The 18,536-nt window shown below is 45.1% G+C and overlaps 1 protein-coding gene across 1 annotated transcript in view; it reads left to right on the top strand.

The window, feature by feature from the left end:
• The window catches only part of CASS4 (Cas scaffold protein family member 4), a 37,599-nt gene that overhangs the window by 9,791 nt on the left and 9,272 nt on the right, over positions 1 to 18,536 (top strand). Inside the window, exons 2-4 of the mRNA XM_043480221.1 lie at positions 10,358 to 10,774; positions 16,006 to 16,107; positions 18,136 to 18,216. Coding sequence (XP_043336156.1) covers positions 10,358 to 10,774; positions 16,006 to 16,107; positions 18,136 to 18,216 — 600 coding nt within the window. The remainder of the gene's footprint in view (positions 1 to 10,357; positions 10,775 to 16,005; positions 16,108 to 18,135; positions 18,217 to 18,536) is intronic.

Here is an 18,536-nt window from a genome sequence, read left to right as displayed (position 1 = left end):
TTTAACTACTTTGCAAAGTTAAAAAAAAAAACTCCAAAAGAAACTACCCTTCTTTATACTGTGGGGATGATGCAAGAAATCACTTAGCTCTCACTTCATTAAAAAAAAAATCTAAATATTTCTAAAAATTTCTGAAAATGAAAAGCAGATCAATGCAGCCACGGTGTCTCAAGTTCTGCAGCACCCATGTTTAGGCATGACACATTCAAAGGAAATAATTTAATAGAGTTGCCAATCTCCAGGCAAGTTCTGGTTGCGAAATGTACCATCTTGCTATGTTAAGCGACTCTCGGTTCCCTGTAACTTGTGGAATTTTACTTTTCAATGTAATTGTGGCTACAGATAGCTACTGAAATTCATGAAAGGAAAGAAAAGTTAATATAACTTAAAGAAGAGAAAGAAGAGGAGGCCTGGTGGTCTCATAATACAATTCCATGCAAGTGGTTAAGCTAACACCTTCCCCAGTGTTAGAAGCATGCAATGCACAGCTGCAGTGTCCTCCGGCTGCTCATCCTTCATTTCTGGTCTTGGGAACAGCCCCCTCAAAGGAGGCCACCCATCTGGTCCAGGTGTTTGTGCCCAGGACTCCTGTCATTCTGCAGTTGACCAGAGCGGAGGGGGCGTGATGGGGACAAAGGCTGCCCGCCTCCCCTGTTTGCCTGGAGGCTCATTCCATGCCTCTCACACTTGCCTGGGCCAGCCCAGAAACTCCCTTAAAGCTTCTTCCAGACTAAATTGCCGTAATTTTTTTTTCAAATTGTATTTGTTTATTTATGGCTGTGCTGGGTCTTTGTTGCTGCCCGGGGGCTTTCTCTAGTTGTGGCGAGCGCAGCTCCTTTCTAGTTGCCGTGTGCGGGTTTCTCATTGCAGTGGCTTCTCTCGTTGCAGAGCATGGGCTCTAGGGCACGCAGGCTTCAGTAGTTGTGGCCCACAGGCTTAGTTGCCCCATAGCATGTGGAATCTTCCTGGACCAATGTTGGAACCTGTGTTCCCTGCATTGGCAGGTGGATTCTTCACCAACGGACCACCAGGGAAGTCCAAACTTCTGTGATTCTTAACACACCTGTAGTTAGACCCTGTTGCATTTATTTTTAATATTATTTATTGATTTTTTTGGCTGAATCGGGTCTTAGTTGCAGCGTGCAGGAGCTTTCATTTTGGCACACAGAGTCCTCTCTAGCTCTGGCACACCGGCTTAGTTGCCCAGTGACATGTGGGATCTTATTCCCCAGCCAGGGATCGAACCCATATCTCCTGCATTGGAAGGCAGATTCTTAACCAGTGGACTAGCAGAGAAGTCCCTGACCCTGTTGCATCTAAGTGGTAGGTCTTTGTGGCCTTCCCTGGGGATCTTCACGCTGTAGTCCTACTCTCAAGGAGCTGGGGAGAAAAAAACACTGACAAAATCAGCTGGTTCTCGACAATGGTCCAAACACTTCTCAGCTTTTCTTTCATGCTGTAAATGGTCCTCTGAATGGATGGACAATGAAAGTGCCATCAATGGTGTGAGTTATCCCAGAAGTTCATGAAGGGTCTCCTCAGGTGAGGGATGCTTTTATGTGACAAAATGCTTTTGGCTGAGATGAAGACTGACTTGGTCAAGGTTCCCATCTAGCAAATCTGGAAGTAGAACAGTGATCATGACAAGCAGGAGTGCAAGTTCACCAACACAGAAGTCATTTTCTTCCAACAGAACAGAACCCTCTTTACACTAGATTCTTGAGTTGAAAAATCAAAGCATGCACATGTGATTTTAAAAACTGAAACTGTACCAGTGAACATGGACTGAAAGTATGTTTTCCTTTAATCCCAGATCTCTAGGGTTTCCTGGTCTCCAGTTCCCCAACCCAGAGGGGTAGCCCCAATGACTTATGTCTTCTTCCAGAAAGATGCTGTCCTCATAGAAGCATACCATCTGCACAGTTTCTCATCTTGCATTTAAAAATATTAGCATTCAGGGATTCCCTGGTGCTTAAGTGGTTAGGACTCTGAACTTTTGCTGCCCAGGTCCAAGTTCAACCCTTGGTCGGGGAGCTAAGATCCCACCAGCTGCATGACACAGTCAAATAATAATACTCTGTTTTTGAGACTGTTTCACTTCAGCTCATATAAATTCTACCTCATTCTTTTTAATGACTGTATAGTATTCCATTATACAAATGTGTCATTATTTGTCCATTATTACATTGAAGCCATTGTCTGAATTCTTTTTTTTTTGTCTTAATTCTTAATGCAGTATCTAATTCTGATGCTCTAACCATGCAATTTATCCAACTGTGTTAAAATGTTTTTTATCAGCTTGCCATCCCTCTCTCCTGAGGCACCCTTGGTCATTTCCTCATCCAGCAAAATGCACATGACATTGTGTGATGGACAGTGTGCTAACCACTATGACTTGAAGGCTAAAAGGAAAGACTCCAGGGTCAGATTTGCCTGTGTGCCAATCTTGGTTCTATTCCTTGCCTCTCTGAGCAGCTTTTAGCTACTCACTCACCCTCTCTGTGACTTAACTTTCACATCTCTTAAATGGGACGTTAGTAACAGTCCCTGCTTTATGGAATTGTGACTACCAAGTGAGATAATCAATACTGATTACTTATCCCAGTGCCTGGCACCGAGTTGAAAAGTTATGCGCAATCCATATGAATGAGGTATTGGCTAAATTAGTAAACAACAGCATGAACATGCCTCAATATACCTCCGGAAGATTAGAGAGGAATTTTTTTCTCTTTGCTTAATTACAGGAACTCAATATTAGCTGACATACAGTGTGTAAGAAGTCTGCATTGTTATATCGACATTGCAAAGTGGGGAGCCTCCCCAGAGAGTCTTTGCAGTGACTCCTTGAAAGCCTGTCTGCCCCTCCCTCATCTCTCCTGAGGTTACCTCACAGAATGTTGTCACTCATCAGCATCTCCCATGAAAAGATGTCATGTGGATACTGTGCTTCTTCCTCAGGGTTGTCCTTCTTCCTCTCTCTTTCTTCCCCTTTTGGAGAATGTGGGTGGGAAAGGAAAAATGGAGGTGGTAAGGGGATTTTTATTATGCTTTTGGAAATTTTCTTTCTCTCTCTCTCCTTAAAAAAAAAAAAAACAACATTATGCTTTAAAATATGATGGAAAATAAACAGTCACAAGCCAACAGATAGCACCATTCTCTCTGCTTTGATCATTCTAAGCCTATCTATGTATTTACATGATTTGAAATACTTCCAAATACATTGAAGGGGAGACCTTTGTCTTTAAAGATGATCAAAGAGCTTTCTCCATTCTGCATTTACTCCTGATGTTCTAAGTCTGGACAGCAGCCTCATAAAGATGGATGAGAGAATACTGCACAGATCTCAAAGAAGTTCCTACATCTAGGGAAAACCTTCGTGAACCTCAGGGGTTCACATTTCCCATACACCACAGGATTTGAAATATTTACAGTATATGTGGTTTTAAAAATTGTGACTTCTGTATAACTGTTCTCTCTCATGGCCCTCAGAAGGGAAGTATGAACCATTCCATCACCTTCCCCTAAAACTAACTAAGAATTCTTGGAAGTAAGTCATGGAATCTGTGAGAAGGAAGCTAACATGCTAAGCATGGACACTTTTCAAAGAAGGATTTTAGTAGAAGAAAAACACTCATCTTGTTAATGGGGTTCCATGACGTTGTACACAGCAGGAACCCAGCAACCACCTGCTACTCAGAGTTCCTTGCACATTTATGATCTCTCTCTCTCCTTGTTCATGGCATTTATTTATTTACTACTTCCTGCTGTGTGCTGATACCCTCATGGTATAATTACCTTCCCAAGGAAAAGATTATTTTCTAGCTACTTTAATGGAAACATCCCAGGATCCTTATTCTCCTATCCCCTGCCACTAACTCTGTAATTTCAGGTGTACAAGAGTCTGGGAGTGGGGGGAGACTTGTGAAGGATAAAGCAAGGAGGGAGCAGGATTGGGCTGTGATGCTGCTGATCGGACCCTTGCGGAGGGAGAGAGGGGAGCCAGCAGGGGAGGATAGAGAGAGCCTCAGACCAGGAGCAATTTGCCCATAGTCATGGATAACATAATGGGGTGGGTGGGAGGCTTCAGAACAGAATGTCCATTAGAGAACTCCTGCATTGGGCATGAATGCTCCAGCGACCCCTAGTTTTAATGCCCAGTTTGCAAAGGAAACCAGGGTGAGGCCTCTAAGACCCTAGCAGTGGGCTGGACTCAGCAGTAGAGTACGTCATTTGACCCCAATATTAATAGTTATCTTTTGAAATCTGTCTGAGCATGCCAAAGTCCCCACCACTCTCAAATGTCTGACACCTGGCCTTCCTCCCTGACATACACATACTTCTTGCCTGGTTCTTATGATCATTTGAGTTTGCCTCTCCTGCCTATGGCTTCCCAGGTGGCTCAGTGGTAAAGAATCTTCCTGCCAATGCAGGAGATGCAAGAGACCCAGGTTTGATCCCTGGGTTGGGAAGATCCCCTGGAGTAGGAAATGGAAACCCACTCCAATATTTTTACCTGGAAACTTCCATGGGCAGAGGAGCCTGGTGGGCTGCAAAGTCCATGAGGCCTCCAAGAGCCGGACATAACTAAGAGGCTGAGCACACACACGCACAGGGACTTTAGCAGAGTAGAACAGGAATTGACTTGGACTTTGGGAGGCTGTGCGGTGAATTGGCCATAGCAGGCTTCAGAGTCAGGGAGACTCACATTTGGATCCCTACTCTTCTGCCTGCTGCCTTGTGATCTTAAACTCTCCTAGACGCAGGCACCTTAAAGCCTTGAAATGTGGCAAAAACAATAGATGAGGCCCAGCTTGAACACTCTGAGTTTCTGCCACTTTGCTCTTTCAAGTGAACTGAAGAAAAGTGGAAAGGCAAGCAGGAAGGCAAGCTGGGTTCTCAGAGAGCCAGTGTGGGGCAGTCACCTAAGAGCTGTGCCCACCCTCCTGGTCTAGAGAGGATGTGACCACCCTGGCACTGGGAATGATGCAGAAACAAAAGTCGGTAGCTTCAGCAGGTGGCATTTCTACAGGCTCCTCTAACTGGCCTCTGCTTGGAACTGTAGCTGCTTCTGCCAGCTTTCACATCACTGCAGAAGACAAAGTATGGGACCACATCTCTCTCTGCATCTTACTTCCCCTGATCCACAGTGCAACTCTCTTTCTTTCTCAGCAGTTATAACCCTGCCCTTCTTTCAAGACTCACCTCAGGGTTGCACACAATCCCTCAGCAGCTCCTCCCAACTGTGCTCCTATAGCCAACCACCTCCATCCTCAGAGCCTCAGGCCTCTCCCACCTGGACTGGACCACCACTGGCTTTGATGAGCTTCTTTGGCTTCACATCAGCTCCATCTAATCCCCTTCCCATCCAGAAATTAGAAACATCAACCAATATGGGAGGAAGCCTCAGGTTTTTGTTTACTTCTCTCCAGACAACCTGGTCAGGGCTTCCATGATAGCTTAGCAGTAAAGAATCCACCTGCCAATGAAGGAGACGCAGGTTTGATCTCTGGGTTGGGAAGATCCCCCTGGAGAAGGAAATGGCAACCTGTTCCAGTATTCTTGCCTGGGAAATCCTATGGATGGAGGAGCCTGTTGGGCTACAGTCCATGAGGTTGGAAAAGCATCGAACACAACTTAGCAACTCAATAGCAACAACAAGACAGCCTGGACATCTTTCAGTTTCCCCGACTCACCATACACTTCACAAAAACACACAAACTCACTCCCTCCCTCACCCATTTCTCTTCCTCTGCCTGGATGATTTCTCCCCTTTTCTCAATCCGACTAATTTCTACTCACTCCCAGATTGCAACTTCCATGGCCAGTTTCTCAGGAAAACGTTCCCTAAGCCCTTATCCATCCCCACTTCCTAACTACACTCAGAATTCCTCATAACTTTCTGTATTTTTTTTGGCTGCCCTTAAGAGAAGTAGAAACCCTATGTTTATTTCTGTTGTGACTGGAGTGTGTCTCCTCTGCTAGGATACACACCGACATGAGATCAGGAACTGTTTTCTTCACCACTTTATCTCCCCAGAGCGCCAGGCATATAGTGGATGCTCAAACCTGATGTATGAATAAATGAAGATAGCTAATTACTCCCGTGGCTCATTGCCGGTTCAGTGTGGATTAGCACTTTGCCTCTGGCCATTGTATGAACGTCTCCCCAGAGAGAGAAACTCTTATTCTTTGCCTCTGTTTCCCTAGTCTCCTTTCCCTTCTCCCAACTATTGTATGAAGATGGGCATTTGGGGGAAAGGTCCTTTTTGGAAATTGGCAAGGAAGGTTTCTTCTGTTGTACCTAGGACCTAACTGTCTTTGTGCCCAAAGAGAATAAAAATATAAATACATGCCTTCCTTCATCTCTTAAGTTTCTACACAAATGTTCCCAAATTAACACTACCCTGAAATCCCCTAACCTCACCTGATCTTGGAAGCTAAGCAGAGTTGGGCCTGATTAGTACTTGCATGAGAGACCACGGGCATACCGGGTGCTGTAGGTCTTTTGGGCTTCCCCAATGGCTCAGGGGGTAAAGAATCCTCCTGCAATGCGGGAGATGCAGGAGATGCAGGTACGATCCCTGAGTTGGGAAGATCCCCTGGAGGAGGAAATGGCAACCCACTCCAGTATTTTTGCCTGGGAAATCCCATGGACAAAGGAGCCAGGCAGGCTACAGTCCATGTGGTCTCAAAGAGGAGGACACCACTGAGCATTCACACACAAAGAATAACTTGGGGGTGGCCTCAATGATGATCATGGTTGTAATCAGAACGCTGTTGCCATAGCCCATCAGTCCCTTCGGTCTGTTGTCTGTAAAGCGTTCAGCGCAGTATCAGGGACATAAGAGCTCGATACCTGTTTGCTGAGGCTGCTATTTCTTTTTTTGTTTAATTAGATTAATTAATTTATTTTTATTTTCTGCTGCGCTGGGTCTTTGTTGCTTTTCTCTAGTTGAGGCAAGCAGGGGCTACTCTTTATCGCAGTTCGCGGGCTTCTCATTGCAGTGGCTTCTCTTGTTGCAGAGCACAAGCTCTAGGGCATGTGGGCTTCAGTAGTTGTGGCTCCTAGGCTCCAGAGCACAGGCTCAGTAGTTGCAGCACACGGGCTCAGTTGCATGTGGGATCTTCCTGGACAAGGGGTGGAAGCCATGTCTCCTTCACTGGCAGGCGGATTCCTCACCCTTCAGCCACCAGGGAAACCCAAGGCGGCTATTTCTCATTTCTCCCCACACTGCCAGCCTGTCCGTAAAAGTCTGGCTGGGTCCCAACTGGGTTCTTTCTTAACATGCCCAGAGGGCCCTCTAAGTCCCTTAACATGCCCTCTAAGTCCCGTGGATGCACGTGGAGGAGGAGCCCAGCCTTCCCGTGTGGTCAGGGACAGCCTCTACAGGAAGTGACTTGAGCTGCAATCTGAAGGATGAGGAGTCACTTGTGCAAATATATGGCTGAAGAGTGAGTGTTCAGGGCAGAAGGACTCACAAGGGCAAAGGTCCTGAGGTGGAAGTAATCTTAGTGCATCGGAGAAAGAAAACAAGGCAGCTGGGGAAAATTGACAGGAGAGAAGCACTAAAATTAACAGGAGGAAGTCACTCAAGCCGGGCAATCAGGCAGAGAGTTTAGGTTTTGTTCTAAAGGTGGTTCTAAGCAATTGGACATTTTTAAACAACAGACCAACAGTCTGATTTATATGTAAAAAATATCATTCTATACAAATCAAAACTACCATGAGATATCACATCACACCAGTCAGATTGGCCATCATTAAAAACTCTACAGAACAATAAATGCTTGCAAGGGTGTGGAGAAAAAGGGAAGCCTCCTACACTGTTGGTGGGAATTTATTAATAAATTAGTACAGCCAAAGGAGAACACTGTGGAGGTTCCTTAAAAAACTAAAAATAGAGCTACCATATGACCTTGCAATCCCTCGCCTGACATATAGCTGGAGAAAACCGTAATTCAAAAGGACACATGCACCTCAGTGTTCATTGCACCATTATTCACAATAGCCAAGACATGCATGCAACCTAAATGTCCATTGACAGAGGAATGGATAAAGAAGGTGTGGTACATATGTACAATGGAATTTACTCAACCATTAAAAGAGTGAAATACCATCATTTGCAGCAACATGGATGGACCTAGAGATTATCATACTAATTGAAGTAAACCAGACAGAGAAGGAGAAATATCATATGAAATGTCATTCTGATTGGTGTCTAGAGAATGAATTGGAAGGAGAAGGGTGCAATAATGGATATGAGGAGAAAACTTTGAATCCATGGGACCTCAGACAAGTCATCTGATCTCTCTGACCCTCAGTTTCCTTGTCTGTAAAATGGGAAGAAGAAAGCCTACCTCTGAGGCACCTGAGAATTAACTGATGTGATAGCTTCAGTGTCCCCAACACAAAATAATTCCCCATTCAGTGTAGTCTACTGTTAGCTCCCTTTTCTGGGAGAGGAATTCTCCAAGATTTCTTACATGTATTTAATTCTTTTATAACATAAATATTGATAGTCTTTGTTCTCAAAACTTTGAGACATTATTTGACTGCAGGAGGTGTCTCTGGACCAGTTATAACAAAATACCATTCTGACGGGAATCCTGTTGTAGCAACATAGTTAGGGTTTTCCTTTGCTGTGACTGTACGCCCTTTAGGGTGTGGGCTGCCACTCTGAAGATTGCAGACTGTCCATGGAATGTAAACCATGTCTCCAGAGCAAGACTGTCGATGTCCATTTTGGACAGTTGTTGGTGCCTGATTAGGTGGGTGATCACACAAGGCAATTGTTCTCCAGACAAGTATCCCCTTTTGAAACAGGCAAGTCCACCAGCTAAGCCGCTGCCAATCTGGGTGCTTCCCAGCAACTGCCGTGTTGAAACAACTGCTCTGCCTAAACACACATGCTATCTTATTTCCAGACAAATGCAAGCACATTTCAGATGATGGGTTTTTTCTTCTCAGACTGCATTAGACGTATTTCATGTATTTAATTGGATGATAGATTGGAGACTGTGTTTTGCTTTCCTTTTTCTCCCCAGTGTGAACAAAGTCTCATTTTCAAAAAGGTAAAATCATAACTCTCATGCAAATATGAAATGAACTCACATCAAGGATTTTATTAAACTGATTAATTAATGAGGGAACCCGAAAAAGGTTAAAATCAGGTCAAGGGACATTTGAGGAGTTAGGTATTTGTAGGCAGTACAGTACCATTGCTGTCATTATAACAGGTGGGGTTTTTTTGTTGTTGTTTGGGATTTTTTGAGAGCCATATAGCTTCCAGAAAGAGTCTGGGCCTGAGAATTAAGAGATTGTTTGTATTTTGATCCTGGCTGTGTAGACTAGTCACTCACCCTCTGTGTCTTTGTTTCACTGCACGTGAATAAATGAGCATAAATGGAGCCTCTGCTCTGAGCCTGGGTCCATTCAGTGCTGCGAGAGAATAGCAAATATAGCAAGACGTGATCCCCAAAGTCATGGAGCTTCCAAGGCCAGCCAGGAGAAAAGCAACAACCAGGAAAATAGCAATAGAATCGCTTTGACAGTTTGCAGCCAAGCTTTACGGAGCACTTAGGAAGTGCCAGGCGCTGTTCAGTGAGCTTTCTATACATACCAACCCATTTAATTAATAACTTTGTGAGGCAGAGGTGGCGCTAGTGGAAAGAATCTGCCTGCAGTGCAGGAGATTCAAGAGACGTGGGTTCAATCCCAGGGTCGGGAAGATCCCCTGGAGGAAGAAATGGCAACCCACTCCAATATTCTTGCCTGGAGAACCCCATGGTCAGAGGAGCCTGGAAGGCTACAGTCCAAAGGGTTGGAAAGAGTTGGACATGACTGAGTGACTGAGCACACCCACATGAGGTAGATAGTGCTATTATTCCCGTTTTACAGACAAGGACACTGAGGTCAAAGATAGTGGCTAATTTACTTAAGGGCACAGAGCTAGGAAGTCAGAGCAAAGATTTCAACCTAGTTCTGCGCTAGGCTGCCGTCTACCGTATCCCTCCGGTGGGTCATTTGTTCAGTCATTCAGTGGTGTCCAAGTCTTTGTGACCCATGTACTGTAGCATCATCTCCTGGATCTTGCTCAAACTCATGTTCATTGAATCAGTGATAGGTAAGACTACCTAGAAGTTCTGACATTTCACCTGAGACTTTTCCCACCTCCCCAAGAATGGCTAGAAATAACTCGGGCAAACAGCAGGGACGAGGGTCTCTGCGGGGGGAGGTAGGTGGGAGGGGAGGAAATGAGATAAAGGAGCAGCTGTGACTGTGTTCTAAGCGAGTGGTGTGGCAGTCTTGGTCCTTGGCAATAACAGTGACTGTGAATTCTTTCTCTCCCATCTCCAGACCCTCTTGGCCAAGGCACTTTATGACAACCACCCTGACTGCGCTGATGAGCTGGCTTTCTGCAGAGGAGACATCCTGACCATTCTGGAACAAAATGTGCCAGAAAGCGAAGGCTGGTGGAAGTGTCTGCTCCACGGGAGGCAAGGCCTGGCCCCTGCCAACCGCCTCCAAATCCTAGTGGAGGCCCCCACAGACAGGCCTCGTCCCCCTTTCCTGAAAGGCCTGGACAACGCTCCCACCATCTCCCAGGAGACCTATGAGGTGCCCACTCTGCTCGACCCCACATCTCCTGTGTACGAGCAGATGAAGAGTTGGGTGGAGGGTCCCCCACCTCCCACAGTCCAAATCTACGAAGTCCCTGACCCACCAGCCTGTGCCAGAATCGTCTGTGAAAAGACCCTAAGCTTTCCAAGACAGGTAAGTACATTTCCAGACAGAAGAAATAGGTCAAAAGGTAGGCAGCACCCAGGGCCTGAATACCCTTGAATTGTGGCTATCCATCAGGAGAGCAAACGTACAGGATGGGAACCAGACAGTTGGGGTGATTGGGTTGTCGTTAACACTCTGGGTACCCTGGTGGTTCCTGGCTTGCCAAGATACCCACACTTTGCAGGAAACTGAATGCTTAGTTGAGCAGAGTCTGAAAGAATGACAACATTCACAGTGGTCTCTTTTTACACTAGGAAGAAACATTAGTTAAATGGAGGGGTTGAATTTCCATGGGTCAAAGGCAAGAAATCATGCATCAGATTTAAAATATGTGTTCCTTTCAACCTAGAAAGAATTTCCAGAATTGTTGCAGAAATATATAAGAAGGCAGAAATATATCTGAATGAAGAAGTCATAGCCATTGCTGTATTATTTGTTATAGGGGAAAATTCCAGTTGCCTAAAGGAATATTCATGGAGAATTGGTGACATAAGTTTTGGCAGTACCCTATGACGAGCCACTGTGTGTGTGTATGTGTGTGTGTGTGCGTGTGTGTGCTGCAGTTATGGGGGGAAAAAATGAAATTAGTTCTATAAGGTATTTATAAGGGAGGGAGAAAGAGCCATTTAAATAAAAACCTAACAAACAAACCAAAAAACTTTAAAAAGTATACGTATATATGTGTGCATTGAAAAGAACACACACCAGCAGTGGTCACCCTTAGGAAGTGGAACTGGTTAAGGAGAAAGTGAAAGAAGTCATTAAACAGGGATCTATACTTTATTCGCTTCTGTGTCCCCTGCACCTTGGACGTGCCTAGCCTGGGGTGGGTACTTGATAAATATTTGATGAACAAAGAGACTAAGAGGTTGATTTGTGTGTTATATAGAACATGTATTACATCTGTAATTTTTAAAAAGTAACATTTTTTTTAAAAGCAGAGGAAAAGAAGCACTTTGTAAATGCAGAATGAAACATTTTTTTAAAGTAGGAGAGGAAGGGGCTTCCCTGGTGGTCAAGTGGTTAAGATTTCGCCTCTAGATGCAGAGAGTGCAGGTTCAATCCCTGATTGGGGAGCTAAGATCCTATATGCCTTGGGGCTAAAAACCCAAAACCCAAAATGTAAAATAGAAGCAATATTGTATCAAACTCAATAAAGACTTTAAAGATGGTCCACATCAAAAAAAAAAGAAGAAGAAAGAAGCAGGAATTAACAAAAGAAAAAAAAAATTAATGCACTGTTTCCCTCCAAGCCCCAGCCTTCATGAGGTGTTAAGAATGCAGCACAGTCTTGCATGGTCTTCAGTCACTGCAAGCATTTCCTGTCATCACACACTTTGCTTTCAGCTCAGATGACACATCCCACCTGGCCTCAGCTCTGCACAGAGGTCCTGATGAGGCCCTAGGCCAGGAGAGGCCCCTCCTCCCATGTATGTGCTGTCCCTCCTCCCAGGAATGTCCCACCTACCCTGCAGGCCTCCTCCACACCAGCTTCTTCTTTGATCCCTTAAGAGATTTTTAAAAAGTCTTTATTGCATTTGTTACAATATTGCTTCTGTTTTATGTTTTGGGGGGTTTGGGAGAGTTGGGGGGCACTAGGGATCTTAGCTCCCTGACCAGGGATGGAACCTGCTCACCCTGCACTGGAAGGTGAAGTCTTAACCGCTGGACCATCAGGGAAGTCCTTACGAGATTCTGAATACTTCAGATTGCCTGCCTCCCTGGGCTGCCAGGGAGACGTCCCCAGGCAGATGACCCCAGGCAGACGACCCGTGTTACACAGAACAGCTGCCCCTCTAGGCACCGACTACAAACACCAGAAAGAGGTGGCTGATTGCCCTGCAGCCGTCTGTGGGGTGGACCTGAAGTCCCTTTTCTGGAACAACTGGCCCACATCTAGGCCTGGCACACTCAGCTGTCATCCGAGCAGCTGACCCAGAGTGGGGCCTGGGTGCTGGCTCCTCTGAGAGCAAGTGGCCTGGGCTGAAGTTAATTGAGTTGCTCCCTGACAGCTTAGTTGGTAAAAAAATCCGCCTGCAATACAGGAGAACCCAGTTCCATTCCTGGGTCGGGAAGATCTGTTGGAGAAGGGCAAGGCTACTCACTCCAGTATTCTTGGGCTTCCCTTGTGGCTCAACTGGTAAAGACTCTGCCTGCAAAGTGGGAGACCTGGGTTCAATCCCTGGGTTGGGAAGATCCCCTGGAGAAGGGAAAGGCTACCCACTCCAGTATTCTGGCCTGGAGAATTCCATGGACTGTATAGTCCATGGGGTCACAAAGAGTTGGACACGACTAAGTGACTTTCACTTTCAAAGGAAAGAAAAAAAAAAATCAAAGGCCAAGTGGGACGAACTCAGAGAGTAGCATTTATGTGTATCCACTACCATGTGTAAAACAAATAGCTAGTGGGAAGGTGCTGTATATCACAGGCAGCTCAGCTCAGTGCTCTGTGATGACCTAGAGGAGTGGGATGGGGATGGGGGTGAGAGGGAAGCTCAAGAGGGAGGGGGTATATGTATATATATAATTATGGCTGACTCATGTTGTTCTACAGCAGAAACTAATGCAACATTGTAAAGCAATGATACTCCAATTAAAAATTTTTTAAAAAATCTTCTGGAAAAGGAAATGGCAACCCACTCCAGTATTCTTGCCTGGAAAATCCCATGGATGGAGAAGCCTGGTAGGCTGCAGTCCACGGGGTCTCAAAGAGTCGGACACGACTGAGTGACTTCACTCTCCCTTTCACTTTCAATAAAGGTCTTAACCCATCTGTAAAAAAAAAAAAAACCTTTTTTTAAATCTAAGGTCATTTTCCCTGCCCCCTAAAAGCACAGCGGGTGCAAAGTCTGCAGTTTGCTGGGGATTCTGAACCCCCAGGACCGTGCCAGACTCCTGCGAGATGCTCCATAGACCTTTGTGGAATGAATGAAATGACCAGATCCAACATAACCATGGGCTCACTGTCAACTTCTAGCCTGATGTTGGTGTAAAAAGAGAGATGAGTTGACCATCCTAACTCAGAAAAGGGTCAGGGCATTAGCTGTAAGATTTGTCCTTGACATGAAGCGTGGAGACCTCACTGGTGCAGGCTGTGGCCATGGACAGAAACCACAGCCACTGAAGGGGATTTCAGAAGCCAGGGGCTCCTCACCACTCAAGCAGGTTTTGAGGTGGCTGGCCCCAGTAAAACACTTGGGGAAATTTCCTGCCTTTTGTTCCTGCCTAAGTTCCCTCCATCACTGCCCTATCTATATTTTGACCCTCTCCCCACTCCCTTTTTCATCGCTTCTCTGTGCTTGAGGGTCTTTTAAAGCAAGCAATGTCATCTACAGCTTAGAAATGAGGAATCCAGGTTCACTTGGTTTCTGCGGCAGCCACGGCCATGCTGGGTGACTGGAGACATCACAGCACCCCTGTAGACTTCGCTTTCTTGCTCTGTATCAGGAGAGGGTTCAGTTCAGTTCAGTCACACAGTCGTGTCTGACTCTTTGCGACCCCATGGACTGCAGCACGCCGGGCTTCCCTGTCCATCACCAACTCCTGGAGCTTGCTCAAACTCATGTCCATTGAGTCGGTGATGCCATCCAACCATTTTATCATTTCTGAGTTCACCTCAAACTGTAGCTTTTGGTAATTCTGAGTAATTTTGCTTCTTCCTCTACTACAAGAAGGAAGGAGCTAGAAGGATGCAAGACTATAATAACTTAAGAATCTTCTGATCCACAGAAGGCAGTCATCTCCTCCCTACTTGGGTAATCCAGTGGTGAGCTTTGAGTCTGAGAACGCTGAGAAAATAACATTCTGAACAGAAGGAGATGTTGGTAAAACTAAGCAAGCCCAGCCACTAGCTTTGAGCTGTTTTCCAATGGGCAGTAAACAGGCTTGGCACCTGGCCCGGGGGACCTGTTTCAGAGATTCCCCTTATACTCAGGTTGAGCATCTCTAGATTAAGGTTGGCCAAAAATTAAAAACCAAGAAGGTGAAAATATGTCCCTTGTCTCAAGTTGTCCTAATCAGGGACTCTGCATCTTTTTAGCTGGAAGAGACCTCTGTAGATCTGAGAGAAAAAGAAACCTCTTTAGGTGAGAACAACTCTTCATTTTACAAATGAGGAAATTGATTCCCTGGGAGGTGAAAGGCCCATCCAAGGTCATATCCTGATGAACACCAGAGACTAAAGTTTCTTTGTTGTATCTGTGTCTGTCCACACCCCTGGCCTGCCAACACCCAAGACAGAGCCCTTGGCATGCTTTTGATCTAGTTCACCTGACTCTGTGGCTGATACTATCTATTAATGTTTTATTGAAGTTTAACCTCTAGATCCTCATAGTTCAGTCATTAGTATCGGAATCCAGAAATACAGTGAAACCAGCACCCCAGAAGCCCCCTCCCACCTCTCCCAGCCACTTCCCCCCAGGGTAACCACGATCTTGAGCTTTGTTTTACTTTTTATTCCAACTTCCTTATTGTAATACACTGGCCTCTCTAAAAAAAAAAAAAAAAAAAAAGACCATACAAAGAAGATATTTGATTTTGGTTTAAATTCAGAAAGGGTAATCTTTTGTATTTCAAGTAAAAAGATCATATTTCCTGATGAAATCTGCTTTTAGGTTTAAATTGCTTGTAGACCCTCTAGTTCTTGAACTAGAGTTTCCTTTCAAAACCATGTTTGTTAAAAGAAGAGCAGACTGTAATTAAAAAAAAAAAAAAAACCATGTTTCTCAAAAACATGTTCCTTAGTTCCCATCTACATTTTCCAAGAAAACACTGGGCATTTCTGAACTGGCTTCTTTCCACCTACAATTCCAAACCAAGGAAAGTCCCATCATAGGCTGTAGGTTGTCTCTTGGGCAAGTGTGACCCACAAAGTCAGCTCCATAAGTAAAATTCTGAGAACATCAGAATCACCTGAGGGCCCTGATGATACTGCAGTTTCCCAGGCTCTCTGTCAAGACTCAGAGATTCTGTGCAATGCACACGGGGCCCAGGAATCTGCATTTCCAACCCACTTCCCAGATGAGGCTGATCCACATGGTGAGGAAGACTGCCCTCCATCACGGACCTCCCAACCAGGGTCCTGCTGTCTCAGAGTAAAGGGTCTCCAATGAGAGGTGCCCAGAGAATGTCCTAGCATGTTAGTGCTGCCTTTGCTGTTTCGTGGTCCATGGATGTGGTGGTAACATTTCTTTCCCTCTGTTCTTCTTTTTCTCCCCAAGGCTGTCTTCATGATTCCCAGACCTGCTCGGACCTCATTACCAGCTCTGGCTTGCCAGGTGTACGACGTGCCTGCCCAGAGCCGGTGCCCACCAACCCTGAAGGTGAGCCTCATCCATGGCCCTGCTCCTCTCCTTTTTCTCTATCCAAATCGTGGGCACTCAGCATTACGCTGAACTTGCATTTCAGTTTTACCATTGAGAGATCTTTGGAACTTCAGTTCTGACTCCAAGGGACCCATCACCACTCAGAAACTAACTTTGTGCCCAGGGAACCCAGACATGCTCAGAAGAATATTACTACTTATTTGAATTCTGAATATTTAAAAATTTTTTACTTCTCATTTGTAATACTTTATGTCCATGCTTATATACACACTGGAGAAAGGATTGGCAACCCACTCCAGTTTTCTGGCCTGGAGAATCCCACGGACAGAGAAGCCTCGTCAGCTACAGTCCATAAGGTCACAAAGAGTTGGACACAATTGAGTGACTAACACAACAATATATAAATAGCGATAGTGAAGTCGCTCAGTAGTGTCCGACTCTTTGCACCCCCGCAGACTGTAGCCTACCAGGGTCCTCCGTCCATGGGATTCTTCAGGCAAGAATACTGGAGTGAGTTGCCATTTCCTTCTCCAGGGGATCTTCCCGACCCAGGAATCGAACCCGGGTCTCCCGCATTGGAGGCAGACGCTTTAACCTCTGAGCCACCAGGGAAGACTATATATACACATATCTGCACGTGTTTTTTTTTTTTTATCTGCACGTTTTAAAAGTAATAGTATCACGAAGGATATACGTCATAGTCTTAACATTATTGTTGGTTATCTTAACACTGATTATATCTTGGGGAGGAAATTTCAGAGTTTTTGGGTTTTTTTTATCTTACGTGAATGTAACTGGTACATCAGTTTTGTAAGACATACTTCCTGTAACAGAAAACAACTTCACTCACTTCTTAGCCCATCAGAACTGCCCCGTGGTCATGCTCTCCCCTGCCCACCAAGCACAGGGGAATGGGCTGGATGCTTCAGCCATGCCTGCTTCCTGGAACCACGCCCAGAGAATCTGAGGTTTGAGATATGGGGTGGGACCCAGGCAGTAGGAATTTTAAAGCTCCAAGGTGGTTCTCAAGCTCAGCCAGGGCTGAGAGCCACAGCTCCAATCAAAATAAAAATTTAGGCTGGTTGGGTGACTTCCTGGTCACTTACAGGTAGTAAGAAGTCTCGGTGGAGGAATTTAATGTTCAGAGCAGGCAGTACCAAACTTCCCCCTGCCTGTAAAGTGAAAGGAGGAGACTTGGAGGAGACTCACAGCCTGACTCTCTCCAAAGAAACCCCTCTTGGGAATTCCCTGGTGGCCCAGTGCTTAGGACTCTCACTGCCGAGGCCCCGGGTTCAATCCCTGGTTGGGGAAATAAGATCCCACAAGTTATGATATGCAGCTAAAAAAAAAAACCCAAAACAAAAACCCTCTCCAAATTTCAGCTTCTTTTCTCTTTCTTTGCAAAACCTGTTCTGGTGCTCTTTCACCTTACCTTGGAATATGGAACTTATTTTTCACGTCCTAATTTATGTATTCCCTAATTGTTGCACCTCCCCCACAAATGTCTATTATCTCTAGAGGCGCTATGTCTTTTGCTCATTACTGGGTGTACATATGTCACTTAGCTCAGTGGCTAGTCATTAGTAGGCACTTAGTAAATATTTGCAGGATTAATACATGAGTCATAAGCACAGGAAAATTCCTACTGGGAAAAACAAGAAAGAAAAAAGACATAGTAAACTCCAATCTTATATTTGGTCTTCTTTAATTCAATCTTAGGGTGAACTTACAGAAGGAAATGAACTGCTGTTTTTAACTCAGACAAATGCAGCTAATTCTCTCTATAGTTTATCCCCACCTTTGATTGAGAAGGTGCCTTTTTTTAAAACACAGAGCCCATTGTTGAAAATGTACTCAGAACAGCACACACTTATGCCATAAAACCATCATGACTGAAAGCCCCAGTCTTCAGTGATTTGTGTTTTTACTTGGAGAAAAAAAACAAAACACCAGCTTTGAGATGGTTTGTGATGTGCAGCCACCAGGAAGTAAAATTCCAAGCTGACCTTTGTGGTCTTTTCCCAGGAGCCAGGCATGCAGCAGCTATATGATATCCCCCCCAGCCCCCAAAAGGCAGCACTGGGTCCCCCGGCCAGCCAAACAAAAGTAAGTATGATCGGCACTGAGATCTGAGACTGTGCAAACCTGAACCAGCTCTGGAAAATGTTTGCTTGGTCAAAATTAGGAACGCAAATCCCTCATAACAGAATTTACTTCACTGGAGGCAAAACTTGTAACTGTGAAGGTGTTCAGTTACCAGACAAGTCATGTGATCTAGATAAATCCTTTGACTTCCGTACACCTCCGTTTCTCTTTACAAACTTATTGTGAGAATTGACATGAAATGAAGTGTGAAGTGAAGTGAAGTCGCTCAGTTGTGTCCGACTCTTTGCAACCCTGTGGATTGTAGCCTACCAGGCTCCTCC

This window comes from Cervus canadensis, chromosome 10 (assembly GCF_019320065.1).
Source record: "Cervus canadensis isolate Bull #8, Minnesota chromosome 10, ASM1932006v1, whole genome shotgun sequence".
In the NCBI taxonomy this organism is placed as follows: domain Eukaryota; kingdom Metazoa; phylum Chordata; class Mammalia; order Artiodactyla; family Cervidae; genus Cervus; species Cervus canadensis.
The sequence above is the reverse complement of the archived record's forward strand: the minus strand, read 5'-3'. Positions and strand labels throughout refer to the sequence as shown.